Here is a 26,709-nt window from a genome sequence, read left to right as displayed (position 1 = left end):
TGCCATCGAGAAGGCAGTTGAAGTTCATTACCATCAGCTGAAAATTGCAGAGGATCCAGAAGTGACTCCGCAGGAGACTGACACAGCTATCAGCTCCCCTGCCTCCCCCTACGGTCGACCCCTAGACTTCCACGCCCTCCAGAAGGGTTCCTGGTATGCCTGGCTTTGCCCTCATTTCTCTCGCTAGAGAGCTTGGCCTCTTGATCACCACAACAAAAATTGGCTTTTTCCTAAACCAAGGCCACCCTTGATATGGCCGCTAACATTGGGGAGCCTTCCTTTATGACAATATTACACCCCAAACTGACAAATGGTTGGTAACTTGAACATTTACAAGAGACTAGGATGGCTGTGAGTTAGCCCAATGACGGGATTATTGTAGGTCCACTTCCCAGGGGCCCACCCAATGCAGCCGAAAAGGAGTGCGTGGTGCTGGGAGTGGGTGCAGCCCACATGGCCTAAGACAGGGCTCTCACCCTCCTTTCACCCACATCAGAGTCCCTTGACGTTGCCCATCATCAACAGCCTAAAGCCTTCGACCATCGATGTGACTCGTCTCACATCAGTGTTTTGGGGTTGTGAACTTGTCTAAGACCCCCCATAATTAGACATCCAAATTCAAAACTCACATAGTTGGGATTGAACATAAGACGCCTTCTCTAACTAAACAGAGAAGGGGGAGATGCCAGAAGCCAGGACCCTCGCCCTTACCCTTACCCCCTACCTTTCCCCACCTGCACAATGTCCTCTGAAGCTTGGCAACTGCAAGATCCTGCTTAGCAACTGCAGATAGACTCAAAGCAGAGTACCATGTCTTCTTAAGAATAGCAGGGAGACCATAACTCAAGCAGTGTACCATATCTTCTGAAGAACTGCAGGTAGATCATAATTCAAGGCAGTGTACCATATAGACCATGACATGTTTCAAGGCACAGGCCAAGAAGATTTTGTACTTTTCCACCACCTGGACCCTCTTACCCCCTCCCCTTGTAAAACATGCTATAAAAAAGCATTTCATGTTCAAAAAAAAAATAATGTAAACTTTAAAAACAAAACAAAACAAAAAAAAAAACCAATAAAAACGACATAGTAACACATTTATTGGAACAGAACTGAAGACCCAGATAAAAGACACCTGGCTTTTTCTCAAAGAAGTAAAAAATACACATTGGAAAAAAGACAGTATTTTTAACAAATGAGGATGGTTTAAAATGGATGGCTAGAAGTATAATGAAAACAAACTTCACGTTTATCACCCTGAAAAAAAGATCAAGGACCTCAACATAAGACCAGGTATGCTGAATCTGGAAGAAGATAAAGTCCAGAATAGTTATGAATTCATTTGTATAGAAAAAAACAATTTTTGAGCAGTACATCATTAACATAGGCACTAAGAACAATAATTAATAAATGGGACTTCATGAAGCATAAGTGCTTCTGTATGACAAAAGACACCATCAACTAAATAAAGAAACAAGGTACAGAAGAGGGAAGTCTTTATTAATTACACATCTGATAGGGGATTGGTATCTAGAATATATAAAAAGCTTTAAAAAAAACCTGAACATCAAGAAAACAACCACATTAAAGTCAGAGCTAAATAGTTCTCAAAATATGAAACACAAGTGGCTGAGAAACAGTATAAAAATGTCCAACATCCACAGCTATCCATGGGTGTGGAATGAAATGAAATGGGAATTAAAACTAATCTGAGATTTCATCTTACATCATTCAGAATGGCCAAGGTCAACAAAACAAGTCACAGTTCCTGCTGGTGAGGCTCTGGTCAGAGTGATCACTTTGGTGCTGGGGAGAGTACAAACTGGCATAGCCACTATGGAAATCAGTGTGATCATTCCTCCAAAAGTTTAAAACTATAGCAAGAGATGCAGCGATACCACTCCTGAGCATAGAACCAAAGGATTCCACATCCTACAAAATACATACTTGCTCATCTATGTTATGGTGGCTATATTTACTAAAGTCAGAAATTTGAAAAAGCCTACATGTCCATTTACACAATGGGGTATCACTCCACTGATAAGAAAATGGGATTTTCTTGTCATGGGATTTTCAGGTAAATGGATGGAATTAGAAACAATCATCCTGAGGTAACCCAAAATCCAGCAGACAAATGTTGCATGTTTTCTCTTAAATGCGTATGTTACCTTTGAAGATTTAGACATGCATGTTTCAGTCAGATTAACCCCATTACACAGATAGATAGTAAGGAAAAAGGGGCATGGGTAGAATGGTGATCTTCCAAAGAAAGAAAATAGAGTTTAATGCTATACAGAGATAAAGGGGAAACTTAGGAGAATTAAATGAGAAGGATGGGAGGGCCGGAGAAAAGACAGAACTATGGGAAGGGACAAATAATATTAAAGGCCTTTAGATAAGCCATACAAAAACCCATTACTGTAGAAGATTACTATATATAATAGGAATGGAAACAGACCCACCACACAATGATGGAGACAAGCCCTAAATAGATGTCTTTGTTCACCGAGCAAAATCTCCAGTTGTAGCAACTGATGTCATCTTGTGGAGTTGTTAGTATAGGGGGATCTACAGCCTCCCCCAATTCCCAAACATCAGAGGTTATTGTCAAAGTTATTGCTTAAACTTCACCATCTGATTGTAAGGACATATGGCTGAAGACACAACTTACATCATCGAACATGGAGAAACTGAGCTGGTGTCCAACAAGAAGGTTCATCCCTACTGACTAGCATTCGTGGAGCAGGAACATGCTCTGTGTGCTCCCAGGTGAGGAAAGTCATCATCATCATCATGCAGATAGAAACCCTGTGACTACAAGTGACCTAGCTACCGGATGAGCTCACACTCTTAGCAATGCTGCTCAGCAAGGGCTGGTCTTTGAGAAGGCCCTCTCCATCTATGTTTGTTTTTTTGGCTGTCTCATCTTACAAATGTCTAACACAATTGTTTTAAATTGTTTTTAATTATATTTTCAATATAATTGAAATGTACAATGCCATATTCAACACTAAATAGGATATATTAATTTGATTTCCATACACGTAGGATCTCTTAATAACTTTTCCTGGATAATTTCACATGTCTTTGAGTAGAAATTATTCTCTTTTCTCTGTCTCTCTCTGTCTGTCACTCTCTGTCTTCTCTCTATCTTCTCTCTCCTCTCTCTCTCTCTCTCTCTCTCTCTCTCTCTCTCTCTCTCTCTCTCTCTCACCTGTTTGTAAATATCTAGACTTGGGACATGGTACAAAGTCAACAAAACTATACTAAGAAAATGTACCTGAGACAATAACATCACCACACTAGAAGGTTTTTCAAATACACTGAAAGTACAAAAAGGCAATTTATAAGTTAAAGACTTATAAAAATGGACATTTTGGGGGTGGTGCTAAAGTTTAATTCATTATTAGAATCAAATAGTGATTATTTTGTAAAATCACCATCTAGATATCCTCTTAACAGTATGATATTCAGCACTACAGAGAATCCAAACCTGCTGATAGTCTGGCTTGGCAAGTACAAGAACAACAGAATAAAATGGTGGAGTAAGTAAACAATGGGGCTCACTGTTTATTAAACTGCAGTCACATGGCATTTATTCAATGTGTGGATTTAAATACTGTTGGGAGCCGACTCTTAGCCGAAAGTGGCTATCATCTTTACAGCCATCTCGAGCCATATACTCTGACAAGAGACTTGTTTCAACAGCCTGCAATAGCTGAGCGCACTCTGATAAACATCTTGTTGTGCCCCCAGCTGCCAGGTGCTCCTGGTATCCATGGCTACAAGGCACGTGACGTAGTGGCTTCAGTTGAGATTGTCCACGAGGGCAAGTCACGTGGTAAAGGGTATAAATACCCGGATTTCCTTTCTATTGAGGAGGTAGAAAGTACGAGGTAGTAGGAAGTAGGAGGTAGGAGGTAGAGGTAGAGGTAGAAAGTAGGAGGTAGTAAGTAGTAGGAGGTAGTAGGAAGTAGGAAGTAGAGGAAGGAGTGAGAAAGTGAGAGGTGTCAGGAGACTGAAGGAGTGAGAATATAGTAAGAAGAGAGGAGAATAAAGAAGAGACTTGAAGAGACGCCACCGGACTCCGTCTTGTATCTATCTTTTGCGTCTCTCGCCCCTTTTTTCCCCTTCCTCCGTCCCCACTCTCTCTCTTGCTAGACCCTGACCTGCCGACCGGAGCAGCCGAACCGGCCGGCCTTTACAAAGTAACAGAACCCGACGGCCGGCCGTTACAAAAGAAACGGCCGTTACAAAATACAGGATAAAATGGAGGGAAAAGTATATATACTATTTCATCCCTCTAAGACAGCTTCAATTAAATGTCACTATGATTTAATAACTATTAAAATAGCAAAGAAGTAATCTATAATTTTTCCATTTCTTAAAAATGCATCCCAAATTTTTAGACTTCATAAATAGAGGGTTTCAGGATTCCTCCAATCCAAGCAATACTGAACTGACATAGAGGCACAGATGCACATAATGGCTTCTTTCCTCATCAAAGTCTTAGCTGTGTAGACTGTGCAAGAGTTTCTGAGGGGCTTCTCAGTCTCCTTTGCGAAATTCCAGCAAAAAGAAGGTGGAGCAAAGTCAGTATAGCTAACATTGCAATTCATGTATAAAGATCGAGAGTTTCATATTTTTATTCGTCTTCTTAGATTCTAAATTTAATTACGTTGGGACGTGTGTTTCACATGAACTTGTATGTTTAAGCAACCTGCAGTAAGTAATATGACTTAATCCTGATTTCCTTATCTACATGTACACAGGAAGGAGATCACTTTAGAAGGTGGAAAACATTGACTTTAGATATATTTTGTCAATCTTCTTGTATAAGTGTTCTTCCCAAATACCCTTTATATAAAACAGAAAACAAATGTGGGCTCAATGATTTGCTGCACTATGAAAAGAATACGTTCCATGGCAAACATCTAGAACAGAAAAAATGTTAATCTTTTCAATCATACCTAAAACACTGTAGCTTTCTAGATTTTATTACTATATTTTAAACTAATATTTCTATTAATTCTTTGAGTATCTAAAACAATGCTTTTTCCTTTTTAAAGCATACTCATCCCCACTTCCAGCTTATCCCAAACCCACTCTCCCAGGGTCACACAAATAAAACCTGTGAATTGACCACTGAATTTTGGAGAAATGTGAATATTATATCTACAAATGTCTTGCTAACCATGAAAGAAGCAATTAATTATTCATTCTCGCATGTATCTATGTATGCATATGTATGTGAAGGGATACGTGCATTTTTTGTATGTATCCATACACGTGTGTATGCATGGTCTTATACATATGTAGAGCCCAGAACCTAGGGGTATTTTGTCAGGCACTAGCCATCTTTTATTTTATTTTTACTTTATTTTATTTATTTATTTATTTATTTACTTACTTACTTATTTATCTATTTATTTTAGATAGGGTTTCTCAATGGTCTCGTATCAAATAATATATGCGGATTCAACATTTGATCACAGGGATTGCAAGTTGGGTGCCATCATACTGGATCTTTTAAACACTGCAAATAAAACAGACTTAAAACCACAAAGGGGCCAGTAGAATAGATTAGTACTTTAGATGACACCTAGGAAACGGTTGATAACTTGGCCGTTTAGATAGCAAGAACTTACACATTTTAGGACAATGACAGGATGAAAGCTGTAATTTCTAAAATCCAACAATGGCATGTGTGTCTCCATGGCTGCTTTCTACTGGTTTGGTAATTGATGGATGGCATCTTAGTTTCCATAAAGGATGGAGCTAAAGAAAGGAAGCAAGTGAAGAGTCTAAAGCTGGTGCTGCCTAAGCCTAGAATCAAACTGGATTGAGGCAAGTGAGTCCGGGAGCCAGTTCTGCATTCTTGCACACTGTTCAGTTTACATGATGAGCATGATTTGGAATGTGTAACAAACCAACTAACATATGTTTTAATTAATTGTATTTAATTATTTTATTTAATAAATAAGTTAATTTAATTACACCAGTCTCATGAGTTGCTTTCTTGTCATTGTTTCTATGTTCAAGTTTAGAGAAGGGATATAGGCTCTCAGTGTACTCCGGAAACTCCAGAAGCTTTCTAAGACTTGCAAAGTAAGAATTATTTAACTATGATACTAAGACATTGTCTTTTTCATGTGTTTGTACCTGAATTAGTATCAAAATAATAAAAGACACAGCTGGCCCTTTCAGCTGGGGCAGACACCTAGCTGGTCTGGCTCCTGTGAAGACATCATATCCTGAGACATCCTAGAGGAGCCACTGCACTCAGAGCAGCGGGTAAGAACCCTCTCCCACTACCCTATATCCCAGAGCTACAACTGGGAACCTGAGGTTCGAAGGACCCATCAGCCACCAAAACCCAGCCCCTCCGGAATACCACTCCCCTTCCGCCCCTCCCTTGGTCCTTTTGCCTGGGGCAGACACCTAACTGGTCTGCTCCTGTGAAGATACCATATCCTGAGCCATCGTAGAGGAAACACTGTACTCAGAGCAGGAGGATTTCAGGATCACAGAGGTGGCCTGAGTCCCAGGAGTTCTTCCACCCGGGAGCTCAGGATCACAAGGATCACAGAGACATCTGGACTCTGAGGAGTTCTGACACAAGCAAGATAACTGGAAAGACAGGCTCCAGTCCTCAATAATGACAAAAACAATGGAAAGCCAACATACACACACATGGAGACTGAATAACGTTCTACTCAATGATGACTTGGTCAAGGAAGAAATAAAGAAAGAAATTAAAGACTTTTTAGAATTTAATGAAAATGAGGACACATCATACCAAAACATGTGGGACTCCATGAAAGCAGTGCTAAGAGGAAAACTCATAGCTCTAAGTGCCTACAAAAAGAAACTAGAGAGAGCATACACTAACAGCTTGATAGCATACCTGAGAGCTCTAGAACAAAAAGAAGCAAATACACTCAAGAGGAGTAAATGACAGGAAATACATCAAACTAAGTACTGAAATCAACAAGTAAAAACAAAAAGAACTATATAAAATATCAATAAAATCAGGAGGTGGTTCTTTGAGAAAATGAACAAGATAGATAAACCCTTAGCCAGACTAGCCAGAGGGCACAGAGAAAGTGTCCAAATTAATAAAATCAAAACTGAAAAAGGAAACGTAACAACAGAAGCTAAGGAAATTAAAAAAATTATCAGATCCTACTACAAAAGCCTATACTCAACAAAACTGAAAAATCTTGATGAAATGCACAACTTTCTAGACAGATACCAGATACCAAAGTTAAATCAGGGTCAGATAAACCATCTAAACAGTTCCATAACCCCCAAAGAAATAGCAGCAGTCATTAAAAGTCTCCCCACCTAAAAAAGCCCAGGACTATTCCACAAAATAGAAACAGAAGGAACACTACCCAATTCATTCTATGAAGCCACAATCACGCTCAAACCTAAACATCACAAAGACCCAACAAAGAAAGAGAACTTCAGGCCAATCTCCCTAATAAATATCAATAAGTAATACTCAATAAAATTCTCACAAACCGAATTCAAGAACACATCAAAACACTATATAAACAAACTCAAAGAAAGAAAAAAAAACACATGATCATCTCACTAGATGCTGAGAAAGCATTTGAATAAGTTAAACATCCCTTCATGATAAAAGTCTTGTAAAGATCAGGAATTCAAAGCCGATACCTAACCATAGTAAAAGCAATATACAGCAAACCAGTAGCCAACATCAAACTAAATGGAGAGAAACTTGAAGCAATCCCACTAAGATCAGGGACTAGATAAGTCTGCCCACTCTCTCACTACCTATTCAATATAGGACTGGAAGTCCTAGCCAGAGAAATTAGACAAGAAAAAGAAGTCAAAGGGATACAAGTAGGAAAGGAAGAAGTCAAAATTTCACTATTTGCAGATGATATGATAGTATACTTAAGTGACCCTAAAACTTCCACCAGAGAACTCCTAAACCTGATAAACAACTTCAGCAAAGTGGCTGGATATAAAATCAACTCAAACAAATCAGTAGCCTTCTTCTACTTGAAGCATAAAGAGGCTGAGAAAGAAATTAGGGAAATGACACCATTCACAAAAGTCACAAATAATATAAAATACCTTGGTGTGAATCTAACCAAGCAAGTGAAAGATCTATATGACAAGAATTCAAGTCTCTGAAGAAAGAAATCAAAGAAGATCTCAGAAAATGGAAAGATCTCCCATGCTCATGGACTGGCAGGATAAATATAGTAAAAATGACCATCTTGCCAAAAGCAATCAATGCAATCCCCATCAAAATTACAAATCAATTTTTCATAGAGACAGAAAGAGCAATTTGCAAATTCATTTGGAATAACAAAAAACCCAGGATAGTGAGAATTATTCTCAATAATAACAGAACTTCTTGGGGAATCACCATCCCTGACCTCAAGCTGTACTACAGAGCAATAGTGATAAAAACTACCTGGTATTGGTACAGAAACAGAAAGATCAATGGAATAGAATTGAAGACCCAGAAATGAACCCACACACCTATGGTCACTTGATCTTTGACAAAGGAGGTAAAACCATCCAGTGGAAGAAGGACAGCATTTTCAACAAATGGTACTGGTTCAACGGGAGTTCAGCATGTAGAAGAATGCAAATTAATCCATTCTTATTTCCTTGTACAAAACTCAATTCCAAATGGATAAAGGACCTTCACATAAAAACAGATACAAGAAAAAAAAAACTAATAGAAGAGAAGGTGGGGAAGAGCCTCGAATACTTGGGCACAGGGGAAACATTCCTGAACAGAACACTAATGGCTTATATTCTAAGATCAAGAGTTAACAAATGGGACTTCATAAAATTGCAAAGATTCTGTAAGGCAAAGGACACTGTCAATAGGACAAAATGGCAACCAACAGATTGGGAAAAAATTTTTTACCAATCTTACTTCCAATAATATATTGGCTAATATCCAATATATACAAAGAACTCAAGAAATTAGACTCCAGAAAACCAAATAACCCTACTAAAAATGGGGTACAGAGCTAAAATAAGAATTTTCAACTGAGGAAACTCAAATGGCCAAGAAGCACCCAAAGAAATGTGCAGCATTCTTAGTCATCAGGGAAATGCAAATCAAAACAACTCTGAGATTCTACCTCACACCAGTCAGAATGGCCAAGTTCAAAAACTCAGGTGATAGTAGATGCTGGTGAGGATGTGGAGAAAGAGGAACATTCTTCCATTGTTTGTGGGACTGCAAGACGGTGCAACCACTTTGGAAATCAGTCTGGCAGTTCCTCAGAAAATTGGACATAGCATTACCTAAGGACCTAGCTATATTACTCCTGGGTATATACCCAGAAGATACTCCAACATATAATAAGGACACATGCTCCACTATGTTCACAGTAACTTTATTTATAATAGCCAGTAGCTGGAAAAAACCCAGGTGTCCCTCAACAGAAGAATGGATACAGAAAATGTGGTATATTTACACAGTGGAATATTACTCAGCATTAAAAACAATGAATTCCAGAAATTCTTAGGCAAATGGAAATATCATCCTGAGTGAGGTAACCCAATCACAAAAGAACACACATGGTATGCACTCGCTGATAAGTGGATATTAGCCCAAAAGCTCGCAATATCCAAGATACAACTCACAGACCACATGAAGCTCATGAAGAAGGAAGACCAAGTGTGGGCTCTTAGGTCCTTCTTAGACGGGGTAACAGAATACTCAAGGAAGCAAATATGGAGATAAAGCATGGGACAGAAACTGAAGGAGGGGCTGTCTGGAGACCATTCCACCTGGGTATCCATCCCATGTGCAGTCATCAAAGGTAGACACTAATGTGGATGTCAGGAAGTGCATGCTGACAGGAGCCTGATATAGATGTCTACTTAGCGGTCTGCCAGACCCTGACATATACAGAGATGGAGGCTCACAGCTAACCATTGAAGAGATCATGGGGTTCCCAATGGAGGAATGAGACAGAAGACTGAAGGAGCTGAAAGGGTTTGAGCTCCCATGGGGAGAGCAACAATACCAACCAACCAGAGCTCCCAGGGTCTAAACCACCAGCCTGGGAGCACACAGGGAGGGACCCATGGCCCCAGCTGTATATGTAGGGGAGGATGTCAGTGTCAGGCATAGGTGGGTGAGGAAGTCCTTGGTCCAGTGAAGGCTGGATGCCCCCAGGGTGGGGGAAATCGTGGGTGGGGAAGTGGGAGTGGGAGGATGGGTGGGGGCATATCCTCATAGAAGCAGGAGGAGGGGCGATGGGGTAGGGAGTTCCTGAGTGGTTTGGGGAAAGGGGATTACATCTGAGTAAGAAAAGATAAAACTGCTAGGTGGCTTATCAATCATGAAGGCAGGGTCTTATCAATCATGAAGGCAGGGTCTTAACTACATTCATATATAAAATCTTCATATTGCATGTAGGGCAAAATATGTAAAAAAAAAGAATTAAAAGTTATTGTCACTCTTAACTCCTAAATACATGTATGTATTGCATACCAAGCTCTCTGTCATATAAATAGTAGTTAAGCACTTGAATCAGGTATTACATAGCAAAGTTTTAATCAAATGCCATTTTTCTCTATGAGACAGATAAAAGTATGAATATTCAAGATCTGTGCAAGTGGAAATTATTCTCTGGAAAATACATACAAAAAGCACTCCTAGTAGTCTTAAGAAATCAAACAATAGTATTTATTCCCAAGAATGAAATCTAAGGTTGCTAAACTGGGAATTTAAGAAAACATGTATTCTTCTAGTACATTTGACCTTTTTTTAATTATTAAAATTTTTCTGATAAGGTTAGTATTAATAATAGTGGATTTATTTTACATTCTGTATATAAAATTTGTCAACATTTGCATAATCTGCTTAATTCAGTGAAATAATCTTTGTCAAATGAAAACTTCTTTGTTTCAAAATCCTTCATAAGATCTATTCAAGGCACAAAACAGTCCAGTGGATTCTCATGAGTATTATGTATGCCTTAGATTGCATTCAGCAACTACGTTTACCGAGTTTTATTATAACAGCAATTAAAAAATACATCTGAAAAAGAAACATGGTAGCAGTCCTTCCTGTGCATCAGTGGCAAACATACCTTGGCAGTAACCAATAGTTCTTTAATTGAATGTAGTTGAGACCCGCCTGCTCAATAAGAGGGATACCATGCCTAGTACTAAAAACCTAAACAAATACTCATGTATTTGTTTTCCGTGCTAATGTATTATGTGTGCACATGCTGTAATATATTCCATATTAATGAAATCATGGTTGTCAGCAGAGAATCTACAACCATTAATTTACTAAGCCAGCATAATCCCTAGTAACAATATATAAACATTTGTCCTCATATCCACAGATAAGTATAGTTTTTACCACACCCTTCAAAGAAACTTCTCTTTGCAACAGATGGAGACCACTATAGAAAATAATAACAAATCAAAATGTGGAATTGTGGATCTCAGTGCCCGTGGATACATTTACAAAATACTCCTTTACCTAAGACTCAAGGAACATTGTGAAAAGGGTGTAGAAAAATTGGAAGAACCAGAAAATTGGGAAGTTTGCTGTGAGATTATGTCTCCCAGTAATAGCAGGAACTCCACCTTTAAGATCTCACCAACACTATCACCCAGACCTGAAGTGAACAAGGATGACATCAATGAACATGTCAAACTGGGTGAGGAAAAGCCCAGCCATGAACCCTACAACAAAAAACAGAGGCAACTGAGTAAATCTGGGAAGGCAGAGAGGTGCTCTGCTGGTCCAGTTACAAACATCCAGCACTGGAAGCATACATGCAGATAATGTTACATGACAGAACAGGCTATACTTACACATACACATATGCAAGCAGTAACAGTTACTGAGAAAGAAGCCACAGAGTTTAAGGAGAGTGGAGAGTGGTAGATGGCAGGGTTTGGCAGGAGAAAAGGGAAGGAAGAAATGGATTTAAATTACAAGCTCAAACACAAACAAACAACAACAAAATAAAAAAACCAAGTCTTTCATAACTGCTTATCTATTTGAGGCCAATTTGTCCATATATTTATCAAGGAAGAGAAAATATTACAAGAGAATAAATAAAAATAAATATAAGAATTTAATTGTGATCAATCTCTAACACATTAAAGGTATTTTTTAAAACAGTCTAATTGTTCCATCTTTTGCTTTAAAAAGCGAAGTTATTTATCATAAAAATGTATTATTTATGCCACCATTCAATGAGTTTCCTATTTGGTATTTTTAAATTATTAAAACTTTCACAATTTTAATTCCATTAATTGTGAACATTTATATTAGTTTAATGGTACTATGCTTTAACCAATACTTCTGAGAATAACTTAAAGTAGAAAAATCTTTATTTGAGCTCCTGTTTCAGAAGACTCAACCCACATTCATCTGACCCTGTGTGCTAGGACAGAATCTCATGGTAGTTGGAGCACATAGCAGAGAGAGCAGAAAGAGGGACAAGTCAATCCTTAGTTATTTGCTTCCTCAAGTTAAGTCACAACTCCACAAGTCTTCTAAAATCCTCACAAATTATGCCACCAGGATAATATCAGCCTAACACTTAAGACTTCTGAGGGAAGATACTTCATATCCAAGCTATAATACCACCAGAAATCATAATCCATATGAATAAACAAATATCATTAGTGAAGGAATAATGTCTAAGCCTTTAGGTCTTAAAGATAATCCAGGAAGAACATGAGGTGAAAGGAACTGTGGGCATACTTTATTGAATATCACACACACTATTACAGATTTCATTTTTAAAATAAGATTTATTTTTAACATACAGGGGTATTGGATATTGTCAAAGGCTTTTCAGCATCTAGTTAGATGATTATGATTTTTTTCTTTTTGCTTTCAGTTTGTTTACATAGTGGTTACTTCGATGGATTTTCATATATTGAACCATCCCCGCATCCCTGGGATGAAGACTACATGATCGTGGTGAATGATGGTTTTGATGTATTCTTGGATTCATTTGTGAGTATCTTCTTCTTCTCCTCCCCCTCCTCCTCCTCCTCCTCCTCCTCCTCCTCCTCCTCCTCCTCCTCCTTCTTCTTCTTCTTCTTCTTCTTCTTCTTTTTTTATGGATCATAGTGTAATTTTTATTTCAGAAATTGAAGGAAAAGTTAATTATGTAAAATAAAGTCAAGAGTACTGCAAAAAATAAACTAAATATGTTATCTGGTTGCACTTTAGATACAGAAATAAGTCCAAAATATTGTGTTACTTTTTTTTTTTTTGCTGTTCACCAAGGGCTTTATATGTTTAATTTATTTTATTTTTTTAAATCAAATCATAATTTTTACTTATTCACAGAGGAGTTATAAACGCAAAAAGGCAGGACATGGGGAAGGGGATGATACCAGAGCATGGGTATTCAGGGGGAATACAGATATCTTTCAGAACAGAGTATCGGCTGGGTGAAGGTTCAGGGGACAGATCACTATGACTCTGCCAATGATTCATTTGTCCTTATCTAAGTTGGTATTATCCACCAAGGCTACCTATTTACAAGGTCTATGACTACTCAGGCTGGTAAAGTTCCACAAAAACTGCCTGTTGACAATAGCTTATAGCCATTTGTTTCAATGTATTTTGGTTTGTATCTTTTTTTTTAACTTTTATTTTTATTTATTTTTATTTATTTTTTGCTTTTTTTATTGGATGTTTTATTTACATTTCCTATGTTGTCCCCTTACCCCATCCCCCACCACCCCCTCGGAACCCCCAATCCCCTTGCCCCTCCTCCTTCTTCTCTGTGGATGTAACCTCTATCTACACCCCCCCACTCCCACCTCCCCACCCTCAAAATTCCCACCCCCTGGGGCATCCAGCCTTCATGAGGTCAAGGATCTCTTCTCCCACCTATGCCCAGCAGGGCCCTCCACTCTTATGTATTCAGCTGAAGCCCTGGATCCCTCCCTAAGTGCTCCCAAGCTGGTGGTTTAGACCCTGGGAGCTGTGGTTGGTTGGTATTGTTGCTCTCCTCATGGGGCCACAAACCCTTTCAGCTCCAATGGCCTTCACTCTAACTCCTCCATTGGGAACCCCATTATCAGTTCAATGGCTAGTTGTGAGTATCTGCCTCTGAATATGTCAGACTCTTGAAGACCTCTGAGGAGACATCCATATCATGCTCTTATCAGCATGCACTTCCTGACTTCCACATCAGTATCTACCTTTGATGACTGCACATGGGATGGATACTCAGGTGGAATGGTCTTCAGATGGCCCCTCCTTCAGTTTCTGTCCCTCACTCTGTCTCCATATTTGCTCCCTTGAGTATTTTGTTGCTCCTTCTAAGAAGGACCGAATCACCCCCACTTGGTCTTCCTTCTTCATGAGCTTCATGTGGCCTGTGAGTTGCATCTTGGGCATTTCAAGGTTCTAGGCTAATATCCAATAATCAGTGAGTGAATACCATGTGTGTTCTTTTGTGATTGGCTTACTTCAGGCTTGTGAGTATCTTATTGAGTATTTTTGCATCAATGTTCATAAGAGACAGCAGTCTGAAGTTCTCTTTCTTTGTTGAGTCTTTGTGTGGTGTAGGTATCAGGGTGACTATGGCCTCATAGAATAAGTTTGGCAGTATTCCTTCTGTTTCTATTTTTTGGACTAGTTTGAGAAATATTCCTATTAGTTCTTTGTCAATCTGGAAGAATTTTCAACTAAACCCATCTGGTACTGGGCTTTCTTTGGTTGGGAAAATTTTAAACACTGTTTTTATTTCCTTAGGGGTTAATAGGGCTGTTTAGATAGTTTACTTGATCTTGATTTAACTTTGGTAAGTAGTATCTGTCTAGAAAATCGTCCATTTGATCAAATTTCCCAATTTTGTACAGAACAGAGTTTTGAAGTAACAGCTAATGATTCGTTGAATTTCTTCTGTGTCTGCTGCAATGTCTCCCTTTTTATTTCTGATTTTGTTCATTTTGACACTGTCTCTCTGTCTTTCAGATAGTTTGGCTAATGGTTTGTCTATCTTGTTGAATTTCTCAGAGAACCAGATCTTAGTTTTGTTAATTCTTTGTACTATTTTCTTTGTTTCTAACTGATTGATTTCAGCCCTGATTTTGATTATTTCCTGCCTTCTACTCCTCTTTAGTGTGCTTGCTGCTTTTTCTTTTTTCCTGGAGCTTTCAGGTGCACTTTTAAATTGCTGGTATAAACTTTTCTAATTTCGTTATGGAGGTACTTAGTGCTATGAACTTTCTTCTTAGCAGTGTTTTCATTGTGCATTTGGGCATTTTGTATCTTCATTTTCACTGAATTCTAGAAAGCCTTTAATTTCTTTCTGTCCTGATTCAGAGCTCATGGAGTAGAGAGTTGGTCAACTTCCATGAGTGTGTAGGCTTTCTGGTGTTTCTGCTGCTGGCGGTTCGGCTTTAATCCATGGTGGTCTAACAAGATACAAGGTGCCATTTCAATTATCTTGTATCTGTAGAGACTTACTTTGTGAACACTTTTGAAGAAGAATCCATGAGGTGCTGAGAAGAAGGTATACTCTTTTGTGTTTGGTTAAAGTAGTCTATAGAAGTCTGTTAGGTCCATTTCATTCATAATGTCAGTTAGTTTTGTTATTTCTCTGTTGCATTTTTGTCTGGAGGACCTGTCAATTGGTAGGAGCAAGGTGCTGAAGTCTCTCACTATTAATATGTGGGATTCAATGTGTGATTTAAGCTTTAGTAATTTTTTGTTTGTTTACTTGTTTGTTTGTTTTTACATGAATGTGGGCGCTCTTGTGTTTGGGACATAGATGTTCAGAATTGAGATATCATCTTAGTAAGTTTTTCCTCTGATGAATATGATGTATTCTTCCCTATCTCTATGTATTAATTTTGGTTGAAAGTCCATTTTATTAGATATTAGAATGGCTACTCCATTTTCTTCTTGGATCTATTTCCTTTATTAATTTCTGCTGTATCCACAATAGCTAGAAGACAGAATCAACCTAGTTATACATTTCAAATGAATGGACAAAAATGTGGTACACATATACAATAGAATATTAAGTATTACTCAGCTATGAAATCATGAGAAGAATTACAGGTAAAGCGATGACATGGAAAAATTAGACTAAGGTCATTCAAGCATGAAAAGATAGCACTGCATGTTCTGTCTTACATGGGGCCTGAGTTTCCTATGTTTTGTTGTGTGTGTTAACTTAAAGCAGAAGTAAAAACCATGAAGCTACAAAGGGACTTTGGAGTGCTTGAAAGTTAACCAAGGAGGATAAATCAAAGTAGAGACGTGCAAGTCTACAAGCAGAGAAGCTAAAGCAGGGGCACAGAAGCCCTGGTGAGTCTGACAGAAACGGGATTCTTTAAAAGAAGGACTGTGTAAAAAGCCATATAGAAGCCTACTATCCTAAAACCCAATAAAAACTTTAACTGCATGGATAGACAAATCATAAGATATGAAGAAGATAGGTGAATACTGGATATTAAAAAAGTAGAGACCAGGTGTGGAAGAGGGAGAGGAATGGGGAGTTGGGATAACTAAAGCTAAGTAGTATGATAAAGCCTATGGAAGCTAATTTTAAAACAAAACTAAAATAAAAAAAAGTGCTGGAAGAGAATTACTTGGATGGTGGACCATACCACACCCCAAAGACATGGTCATAAAATGAAAACCACAGCCAACAGCATGGAATACTTTCCAACAAGTAACTGTTCATAAAGATACCAGAGGGTTCACAAAAACACAGCCTATTGCCTTTGGACTTGGTTCCCCACAACAACCACATAGTCTGAGGACAACACAAATTGGGCTAGAGGACACAGAGAAACCAACTGTAAACATCTGGGTAGGCTCCTCTCTGTTATTACTGTACTAAATGACTATGCCCTCAAATTGTCCTCTAAATATTTATGCTTATACCCATCGACCAGAGCTGACCTCAGCTGTAGTCACAGTAACTGCTAAGTAGTAGAGGCGGAGACTCATAGCTGGTCAAGGTGCTCAGAATAAGAACCTACCCCTCAGTCCTAAATGGTTCATCGTTATCAACTCCCACAAGAGAGAATGTAAGAGGCAGGGGATGAGGAAGAGTGCTGTGAAATGCTGTCTTCTAAGACAAGACATGGCATGGAACTCAAGCATCTGTGACGGAACTCACAGCAGCTGTAGTTACCTGCACAAGACCCATATAAAATGAAACCATCTCAAATGCAGCACATTAGGGAAAAATGCTCTCCAGGCTTCACCCTTTACTGACGAGCTACTGGTACTTGATAGTTGTTGGGGGGATGGAGAATCATTCAATTATGGATTTAGTGTATTATCAAAAGAGAAAAAGTCATATGGTTGGGAGGGCCATTGAGAGCACCAAAGGGGAGAAATGACATTCATATTTAATGGCACACATATGTGAAATTCTCTAGAAAAAAATGTAAGTTTATGCATGAGTGTGAAAATATGTAAGCTATGTGGAATTACTTATTTTTTCAAGATTATAATTACTTTGTTCCTTTTCGTTCCTCCAAATCCTCCATCTTGTTCGTTTTCAAATTCATGCTCTCTCTCTCTCTCTCTCTCTCATTCTCTTTCTCTCTCTGTCTTTGTCTCTGTCTCTCTCCATCTCAGATCAGGCTGGTATTGAAATCACAAGGATCCTCTGCCTCCTGAGCACTGAGATTAAGGGCATGTACTATCACTACTAAGCTTATGGCTCATGATATAGACTCCTTTCTCATTAGCTGTTATTACATTAATATCTATTGGTTATCAAAGACCAAATGGTCAGCCCTGAAGACATGTAAATTTAAGTAACATATAGAGAAAGTAGGCTGCATATATATGTGTGTGTGTGGCACGTGCATGCATGTGCATGTACACATATAGAAGCAATTTTATTATACCTATTAGGCAAAGTGGTTTTTCTTTATGTGGTCAACTTCCTAGGGATTTTGGGGCTAAAGAAAGCTAAAGATGTAGTGCTCGTTTCTAAGTAACACTAAATCCAATGTGGAAAGCAACAGCCCATGGTGGTCCAAAGAGTGGAAACTGTGTCTGTAGTTGTGGGGGTGGAAATTTGATCTTTTAAATGAATATGTACATATTTAGCTATTTAACTTAGTTTTTGACCCAACGCATTAAAAAACAGATGCTTTAAAAATGATCTGTTGGCAAGATGCTTGTTAAATTTTATCAGATGAAATATTAAAATTCATAATGAATTAACACATTATATAAAAATAAAATGTTTTTGTTTCATCATTTTACAAAGTATTATAACCAGTGGTGGTTAACACTGGGAATTTTGTATGTCTTGATATGTGTTGCTCAGATAGAAACTACGTTTATAGAATTACCATGGAATTGATGACATTTTCTGTCTTCACTCTTGAATTGAGTTGGCAGATGTTTTCGAGAATAAAAAAATTCCATCTTATTACAAGACATATTAAGCAGGTTTTCCTGTCAGGCATGTCTGACAATGTTTATTGCCTATACCAAATCAATCCCCTTAGTAATCCATAATGCATTATAGCAAGTATATTATTTCACAGTTAAGGAAGTTGCTACGTGAGAGAGTAAATCCTTTGATCCCTTACGCTCTGCTCCTTGTGCATCGGAAAGGGACCACATACTACACTCTTTAATCCCACTTACTCACAGACACTCATCAAGTAAAATACACTTGACTAAGCTTATGGTTTTAGACATGGGTGCTAATTAAGCTTGTCTATGTATATTAGATACTTATATAAACTTGAAAAGAGATTGGCTAACTCCAAAATCTGAAATATTATGCTTCAAGCATTTTGCATAAGACTCATCCTCTATGAGGAAAACAACGTGATTTCAAGTGTTAAACAATAGTTGTACTGAACTTATACAAACTTCATTTAGTTGCTAAAATTCTACATTGAAATAGCTACAGTGACAACAGTAAGCAAAACAGAATGACATTTGTCAGCTTTCACTAATAGTGTCAACATGCCCAATTCAAAATACCAAAGTTACATTCTTTCAAAGTCTCAGTTTTCTCAGAGTTTATGCTTTCTTAATAATTGCAAAAATTCAAATGAAAAAGAGTGAAAGAAATTTAAATAAAGTCTTTGAAAATCAGTCAGAAACCTAGACTATAGCAAAGATCCCGCATGTTAAGAAATGAAGTTTCAGGTGGATGGCAACAAGCAGTCAGACCACACACACTGGAGTATCTTCAATATGCAATAGCAGCCTCTCCAAAGGCTCAACAATGTCCCCCTCACATGTGGACTTTTCCTGCAAAGGCCATGGAGCCTTCAATGTCATCTCCAAATTTAGAACCTATTTTCTGTTTTTAAATTTTTCACATAATGTGTAGTTGCTATATAATCTTTACTTGCCATCAGCATAGCCTACCACTCAACCTCATGTTAGATGACCAGCACTTCACGGCTATCCTTTTCTGGATTCTACCCTGATTCTCTAAGTTCCATGAACAGAACTTCATTATAAAAAGATCATCTGATACATAAATAATCTTCACGTCTATGTTGAAGTCATGCTTATCTAGTTACCTCTACACCAGGTTCTAGTCTTCTTAGTTTGCTTTCTTTTTGGGCATCAACTTCTAGTAAGTGGGTTTTGAATTGTCTCTTAATTCTCTTGGAATGTCATTTGCACTACTGGAAAAACATGCTTCTATCTGCATCTTGGTAAAAATTGAAACACGATATAAAAAGGTAGAAGGCATACTCAAAGATTTAGAGGATAACAAGGAGATCAATATAAAACAATACAATGTGAGATAACAATAATAATAACAACAAAATTATGAGGCAAAAATGCAAGAGGTATCTCAAAATAGCAAATGATGAAATGTGAAAAAGCTAAGTACTTGTAGTTATTTTCAGAAGTTTGTTAAGCGCCAGTTATTAGGTATAGCCATAGAGGAGGCAATATTTCATCTCGGTAGAATCAAGATTAAGGGAAAGAAAGAGAGAAAACAAAGTTACAGATTTGAGAAAGTACCAAAGAGTGTGTACACAGTAGAATAAATGTGTAAAGCAAACACCATTACGGTCCACGTCAGCAGACTCATGAAACAGAAATAACTTCAGCTAAAAATGAAATATTTCCACTTCCACCCATAATTTTAGCACTGACAGTATGACTAAAACAAACAAAAACAGGATACTATCTTATATATTCAATTAATTATGTATAAATCCACCAACAATAAATCTTAACATACTAATGATGTTAATTAATGAAATATTACTTAATTTTTAAAATCTTATCTTGGACACTGGACTGGGTAAGAAACTAATAATATAGTTTTTGTTTATTTGTTTTAGTTAAAATGCAACCATACAGAAAAAGCAAGCCATATACGTTAGCAGTGTAGGTTTTTTCATTTAAAGCAAATAAGTATACTTTGGGATTTTAATTAATGGCTCCATCATCACATTCGAAATTCATTGAGAAGACTCTGCTGTACACATGTATCGTATGATGGACCTCTTCTAGGCTCCATGGACAGTGCACTGAGTGAAACAAACCAAGTTTTGGTCCCCATAGAGTTCATATTATGTTGATCACAGTCTCCTTATCTATAAGTCTGAATCAATAGTAATTATATAATTAAGCAAAACCATATTGTCTCTATTCTTTATAACTGGTCAGAAGTCTTGGTTTAAGGCTATTGTGCTGGCTCAGTGCGCAGAGCATGGCTGGCAAGCTTAAAAACTTGAGTTTAATAGCTAAGACCTATTTGGTGGAAGACAACATTCTTTCCAAAGTTGTTGTCCTCTGGCTTCTACATTCAGGATGTGGTATGTATGTACTTACAAGCACACACATACAGACATGCATGTACATACAGAGAGAGAGAGAGAGAGAGAGAGAGAGAGAGAGAGAGAGAGAGAGAAATTGCTGGAGTTAAGACTACTTGTTGTAGAGGACCTGGGTTCAGTTTCCAGCACACACATGGTGGCTAAGAACCATCTCTCACTCCATTTCCAAAGGTTCTACTGCCCTCTTACAGTCACTGGGCACTGCACAGACATGAGTGTGTATATATATAACACACAGGGAAAACATCCATACACATATAATTAATAAATAAATCCTAAAAAATATGTAATTTTTTAAAAAGAATTATTCTTTATCACCATCAGATATGACTATACCATGTCACACTTTTACCACATATGGTTTAATTTTCATATGTCAGCTCCATACTTTGTTTTCTCTGGGCAGGACAATATGGTATAGATGTATGGGACAAAGAGTCCATCATAACTACTTCCAGTTCCTAGCTATATGATCCTAAACAGTAACCAGTGTATCAGTTCACGTACTATATCCAACCAAGGTATGACTTGACTTAAGACCTACTCCATAGGATAAAACCTACACCTGGCACCATTATTGGGCCAAGAACCTAAGTTTGGACAGATACTAGTTCTTGTACAAAACTGATGCAAAACCAAGCCAGACCAAATCCCATCATGCTAATGGGATTTGGGCATGAAATTTTACCCCTAGCTAAGGAGCTACTGGTTATCATTAGGTTCTGGGAAAGGAGACACAGTTTTAAGAGTGTACATGCCAGTAAGTCAACCCTACTCTACTGGAAGACCACATCCAGGAATATCTGGGCAGCATAAATTGTCCTGATGGGTTATTACAAACACAGAACACAAAGTTGGGTAGGTAGATCTGGGAAGACTTCAGGATTGGAGAATATGATCAAAACATACAGTATAAACCTTTCAAAGAACAGGGGAGATTAAGAAAACCATAAATAAGAGTTAATTTCCCCTCCTCATACACAACGCTCTGATTCTAAAACTGCTAATATTGATAATATTCACAGACATGTAGAAGAAAGAAATAATATTTTGCGTAGGGCAATTTTATCTGTACATGGATGCACTATACATCTGATGAGACATCTTTTTCCCATTATCAAATAAAGCCTTACTATTCAAAAGTATGTTGGAGTCTTTCACTGTACACACACTATTATGTACAACCCTTGGTGATTTTAAGAGAAACAGTGTTAAGAAAATATGTTATTAACTCAAAGAGCCACATACAAATCTGTATTGTGTTGATAAATGTTTTAATATGAAAACTTAATTTGGGGCAAATGGAACAAAAAAGCCAATCCTCTATGCTTCCTCCACAAATAAATAAATAAGGTATTAAAAAAAAAAGAAGTAAAAATAACTAGTATATTTCTGAGGAACCACCAGACTGATTTCCAGAATGGTTGTACCAGCTTGCAATCCCACCAAAAACGGAGGAATGTTCCTCTTTCTCCAAATCCTTGCCAGCATCTGCTATAACCTAAGTTTTTGATCTTAGCCCATTCTGACTGGTGTGAGGTGGAATGAAGTTAGAAGACAGAAGGAACTGAAAGAGTTTTGCCGCCCCATGGGGAGAGCAACAATACCAACCAACCAGAGCTCCCAGGGTCTAAACCACCAGCCATAGGGAGGGACCCATGGCTCCAGCTGTATATTTAGTGGAGGATGACAGTGTCAGGCATAGGTGGGAGAGGAGGTCCTTGGTCTCGTGAAGGCTGGATGCTCCAGTGTGGGGGAATTCGAGGGTGGGGAGGTGGGAGTGGGAGGGTGGGTGGGGTCACATTCTCATAGAATCAGGAGGATAGGAGATGGGATAGGGGGTTCCGGGGGGGGGGGGGAATGGGAAAAGGGGATAACATCTGAAATGTAAATAAAATATCCAATAAAAAAAATAGCTAGTATATGAAAGGTATAAAACAATTAAACAAAAAGTAAACAGACAAACCCAAACCCAAAGAGACCAAGTCTCAGTAATCAATAGAGTATTGAGATGCAGAGATGAAGACAATGAAGAAAACATATACATACGGAAATAGTGAGGAGGGGGTGGGGCAGCACCTAAGCAATGGTGGCATGAGAAAATGCAAATAGGAAAGGAGAGGACCTTTTCAAATGGGTGCTTGGGACACTTTTTTATCTCTACGAACTATAGGCAAATAAGGAAAAAATAAACACACCACTGTGCTGCTTGTCTTTCATGTACACACATGGAGACTCTTCTGCCTGGAGTAGTCAAAGAGCATCAGAAAAGTTAAGTTTAGAATCTGCATTAGAGACAAACGTTGTCATAAATGGTGCTTTACTGATTGGATAATATGGCAAGAATCTAAGGACAACAGATAGACCTAAAGGCTAGTATCACAACTTTGAGGTAAGAGTACAAAGATGTCATATATCTACAGTAAGAGAAGCAGAATACTTAGAGACTCTAAATTTGGTAATTATTTTTAAGGAGTACTAAGCAGTGGAAGGATTTGCAAAATTTAAAATATTATACTGTACCTAACTATTTTGACTCAAATTCTGTGTATTCCTGGTCAGGACACTCTTTTCAGTATCTTGAGAATTTACATATGAATCTGGTCATTGGGGTTAAATCTCAACTTCTACAACAAGAAACACTGTCACTACCTAAAAGAAGATAAAGATCTAAAACCAATAATTAATGCATTTCCTTCAAATAGAGTATGAAGTATTTAATTAATAATCTTTAATTAAAGATAAATATAAACATGAGTCAAGCCATATATTCTGAAATGCTGCTAAGACTCTAAAGGTTATGGCCAGGTCTGGGACCCCCACTGTGATGTCAGCAGGATAAGGTGAGAACTACACTCAAGTTTAAGTGAGGCCTGAAATACATGGCAGGTTCCAGTCCAATCTGGGCTACCTCTAAACCTTGTTTCATCCCCAAGCCTCTCCATAAACACAAAATATTAATTTTAAAGTTTAAGTGTACTGAATTGTTGAACTTTAAAGAACATACAAACTTACTATCTTCACACTCTAGGAACATTTTTTCATATTTAACTCTTAAATTCTAGCAAACAAAAGACATGCTTTGAAAATATATCATAAAAAAACATACCAAAGGGCAAAAATGTCCGTATGTATCACTACAATGTTGAATGTCCTCCTGTGGTACCACTGAAAGGACTGATTCCATGATGCTGTGAACAGAGGCAAACACCAACTATGTCCTTATCACACTGCCTCGGAAGGTCTAAGCTTAGGTAAGTATTGATGTATTTAGTTGCTTTCCTCTTGATATGCCTTATACATTGTGGGTAAATCAGTGGTCACACACATCATCGGCTGAAAACTGTCACGTGAGATGATGATAGTATTATATCTTGCTTTAGAATTATTCTGTTATATTTACTCTCATTAGACCTCGTTATGTGCTAGAGAAGTGTAATGAAAAGGTTTCTTCCCTTTGCGTGCATCATATTAAGACCTTAGAAATTGTTCCTTGAAACAGCAAGTGACACAAAAGACAACAGCATTTGCATTAGAGGGTCTATAAAATGTCACACTGAAATAAGTGATAGGTTTCGTAACTTAAATTAAAAAATCCCATCCAGGCAGACAGGTAACTATGAAAAATGAATGTTTGCTAAAAACTAAAGCAATCAACAGCTTCTAAAAACAGTAAAGTATTTTAAATGAAATGAAATCCTAAGAAAATCAAAGAAATAAAAATGAGACTTTTTTTCTTTCTCACCCTGATAAACAACTGCATCATTTCTTTCTCCTTTTGGGGGTTGCGGTACTTCTCATAGAAATCACGGCGCTTCTTTGTTTCCTTGGAGACCTTATCTTTCCTTTCCCGCTTCCCTGCTGGCTCATCTGTGCCATCAGAAGATGACTGCTTATGCATTTTCTGCTTTTCCACTTCTATATAGTTTTCATTTGGGTTCAGGACTATGACTCCATACCCTTCCTGTTTTGAAATAAAAAAAAGTGTTATAATTAAATATCAGAATTTATTTCAATCCATAAAGATGTTCCTAAGACATTAGGCAAGGTGGTTTAATATAGTTTCAAGTAACTAAAATATTCTGTTAGGAAAAAATATACATTAAATATTTTAAATAAAGATTAAAGTTGTTTGCCTTTATTTTGTGCACAAATAGGCATATATTATTTATTTAGAACAAAAATACATGGGCATTCTTGCTACAGAGAAAAATTATAAATTTTAAATAAAAATATAATCTACTTGTAGTGTGATTAAAAGAATTTATCATACAAGAATACATTCAAATCACATTCTGTATATGTTGAGAGAAAATTATATCATCTATGCACCTTGGACCTTATTCTCTTTCCATCCAGAACGACTTAGAAAAAACTCACAGAGCAACATAAACCATCAGAACAATCAGTAGAAACTGTTTAATCTTAAAATTTGTTTCATATTTCAGGACACAGTAAAAGAACTAGTGCCCTTGTCCTGAAACTATAGATTCTACAGTTTAAAACACAACTTTCTGAGCTTTACATTTTAAACATATATTTTCCCGACTTACTTCTCACAAGGCAAACATTTCTGCAGTTATGATTTTAAAAAACTTTGGACGTTAAGGCTCAACTGCTGAGCTAATCTAAATCTTAGAGACACAGCAGCCACTATCAAGTTTAAGGAGTAAAAGATTTGATGCCGGTTATGTCTTTCTATTTATTTCTGTAAATGTCCTAACTCTGCTTGTGTCTTTAAGGTCCTATCTACAAACATAATACATTATGACAAAAACACAAGAACCACAGGAAATAAAGTTTGTAAAAATCTCTATCCTTACTAAAAACAAATATACTTTTAAAAACTATAACCATAAAATTTTCTACATGAAGTTCAGATATCAACTCTTTTTAACAATAAAACCAAACATAAGAAGGTATATATAAAAATACTGACAGCATTAGTTTTAAAATGATCAATATTGACATAGACCCAAGGTCTTATTTTTAAGAATGCTACACTGGGTGTTGGTTTTTTATTTTTGTTTGCCTTTATCTCCTGACCTAGCTGTAGACTTACTTCACTGCAATAACTCTTTCCGTGTTTTATGCCTGACTAGTAAAAGGATATTATTAAGTAAAACCATTACTGGTTTGGAAATTTCAAGATCACTGAAGTTCTGGTTTTGTGATGGTACTATTAAATAAGATATGGTCCTTTTATACATTGGAAACTAATAATATATTCCTACATGACAAGATACCACACACTGTTCAACAGACCCATCAATAAAACTTTTTGCCTCTCTTTATTGGTGATTAAGAAATCACCAATAAAGTCGTTTTAAAATTTAAACATTTTACTTCAAAGCAAGAGAGATGTTGCATGCTTTCTTTTTTAAGTTTGTTAGCTGTTGGGTCAAAAGTTTTGCCAACAAAGGACACTTCATTTGCGCCTGCTTTATTCTAATCTGTAGAGCTACTCAAAAGTCTTGTAATTCATTGTGCTCACTGTCAGGTAGACAGATTGTCAGTTGGTGATTTTCTACAGTTGGACACACTTGACTAATTATTAAAATCACATTTGAAGGAAGTTCCTAGCCCTCTTCCTTGTGACTCTTACAACTTTTCATGCCCTTCTCAAATTTCACCTGGAACTTCTCCTCCCACCACAGTAAGTTAAAGAGCCCTGTTACACTCTGTTGACCATGTTGAAATGTGGACATGCAGTATACTGCTGCTGGTGTGAGGAACAGTCACAAAAGGTCACCACCGGCCAAAAAGAAAACTGCCTCCTTAGTAGAAATTGTACTGTGAGTAAGTGATCTCTTGTCACACTTCTCCAGTGTCTTCTCTGACAGATAGACAGACAGACAGACAGACAGACACACACACACACACACACACACACAC

At 37.5% G+C, this 26,709-nt stretch overlaps 1 protein-coding gene across 3 annotated transcripts in view; it reads right to left on the bottom strand.

The window, feature by feature from the left end:
• Fam172a (family with sequence similarity 172 member A) overlaps positions 1 to 26,709 on the bottom strand; it is a 416,134-nt gene that overhangs the window by 225,365 nt on the left and 164,060 nt on the right. For all 3 annotated transcript variants that reach the window (XM_028760104.1, XM_028760102.1, XM_028760101.1), the window contains one exon: positions 24,560 to 24,778. In XM_028760104.1, the coding sequence (XP_028615937.1) occupies positions 24,560 to 24,778 (219 nt within the window). The remainder of the gene's footprint in view (positions 1 to 24,559; positions 24,779 to 26,709) is intronic.

Source organism: Grammomys surdaster, unplaced genomic scaffold (genome assembly GCF_004785775.1).
Source record: "Grammomys surdaster isolate TR1022 unplaced genomic scaffold, NIH_TR_1.0 126391, whole genome shotgun sequence".
Taxonomy (NCBI): domain Eukaryota; kingdom Metazoa; phylum Chordata; class Mammalia; order Rodentia; family Muridae; genus Grammomys; species Grammomys surdaster.
The sequence above is the reverse complement of the archived record's forward strand: the minus strand, read 5'-3'. Positions and strand labels throughout refer to the sequence as shown.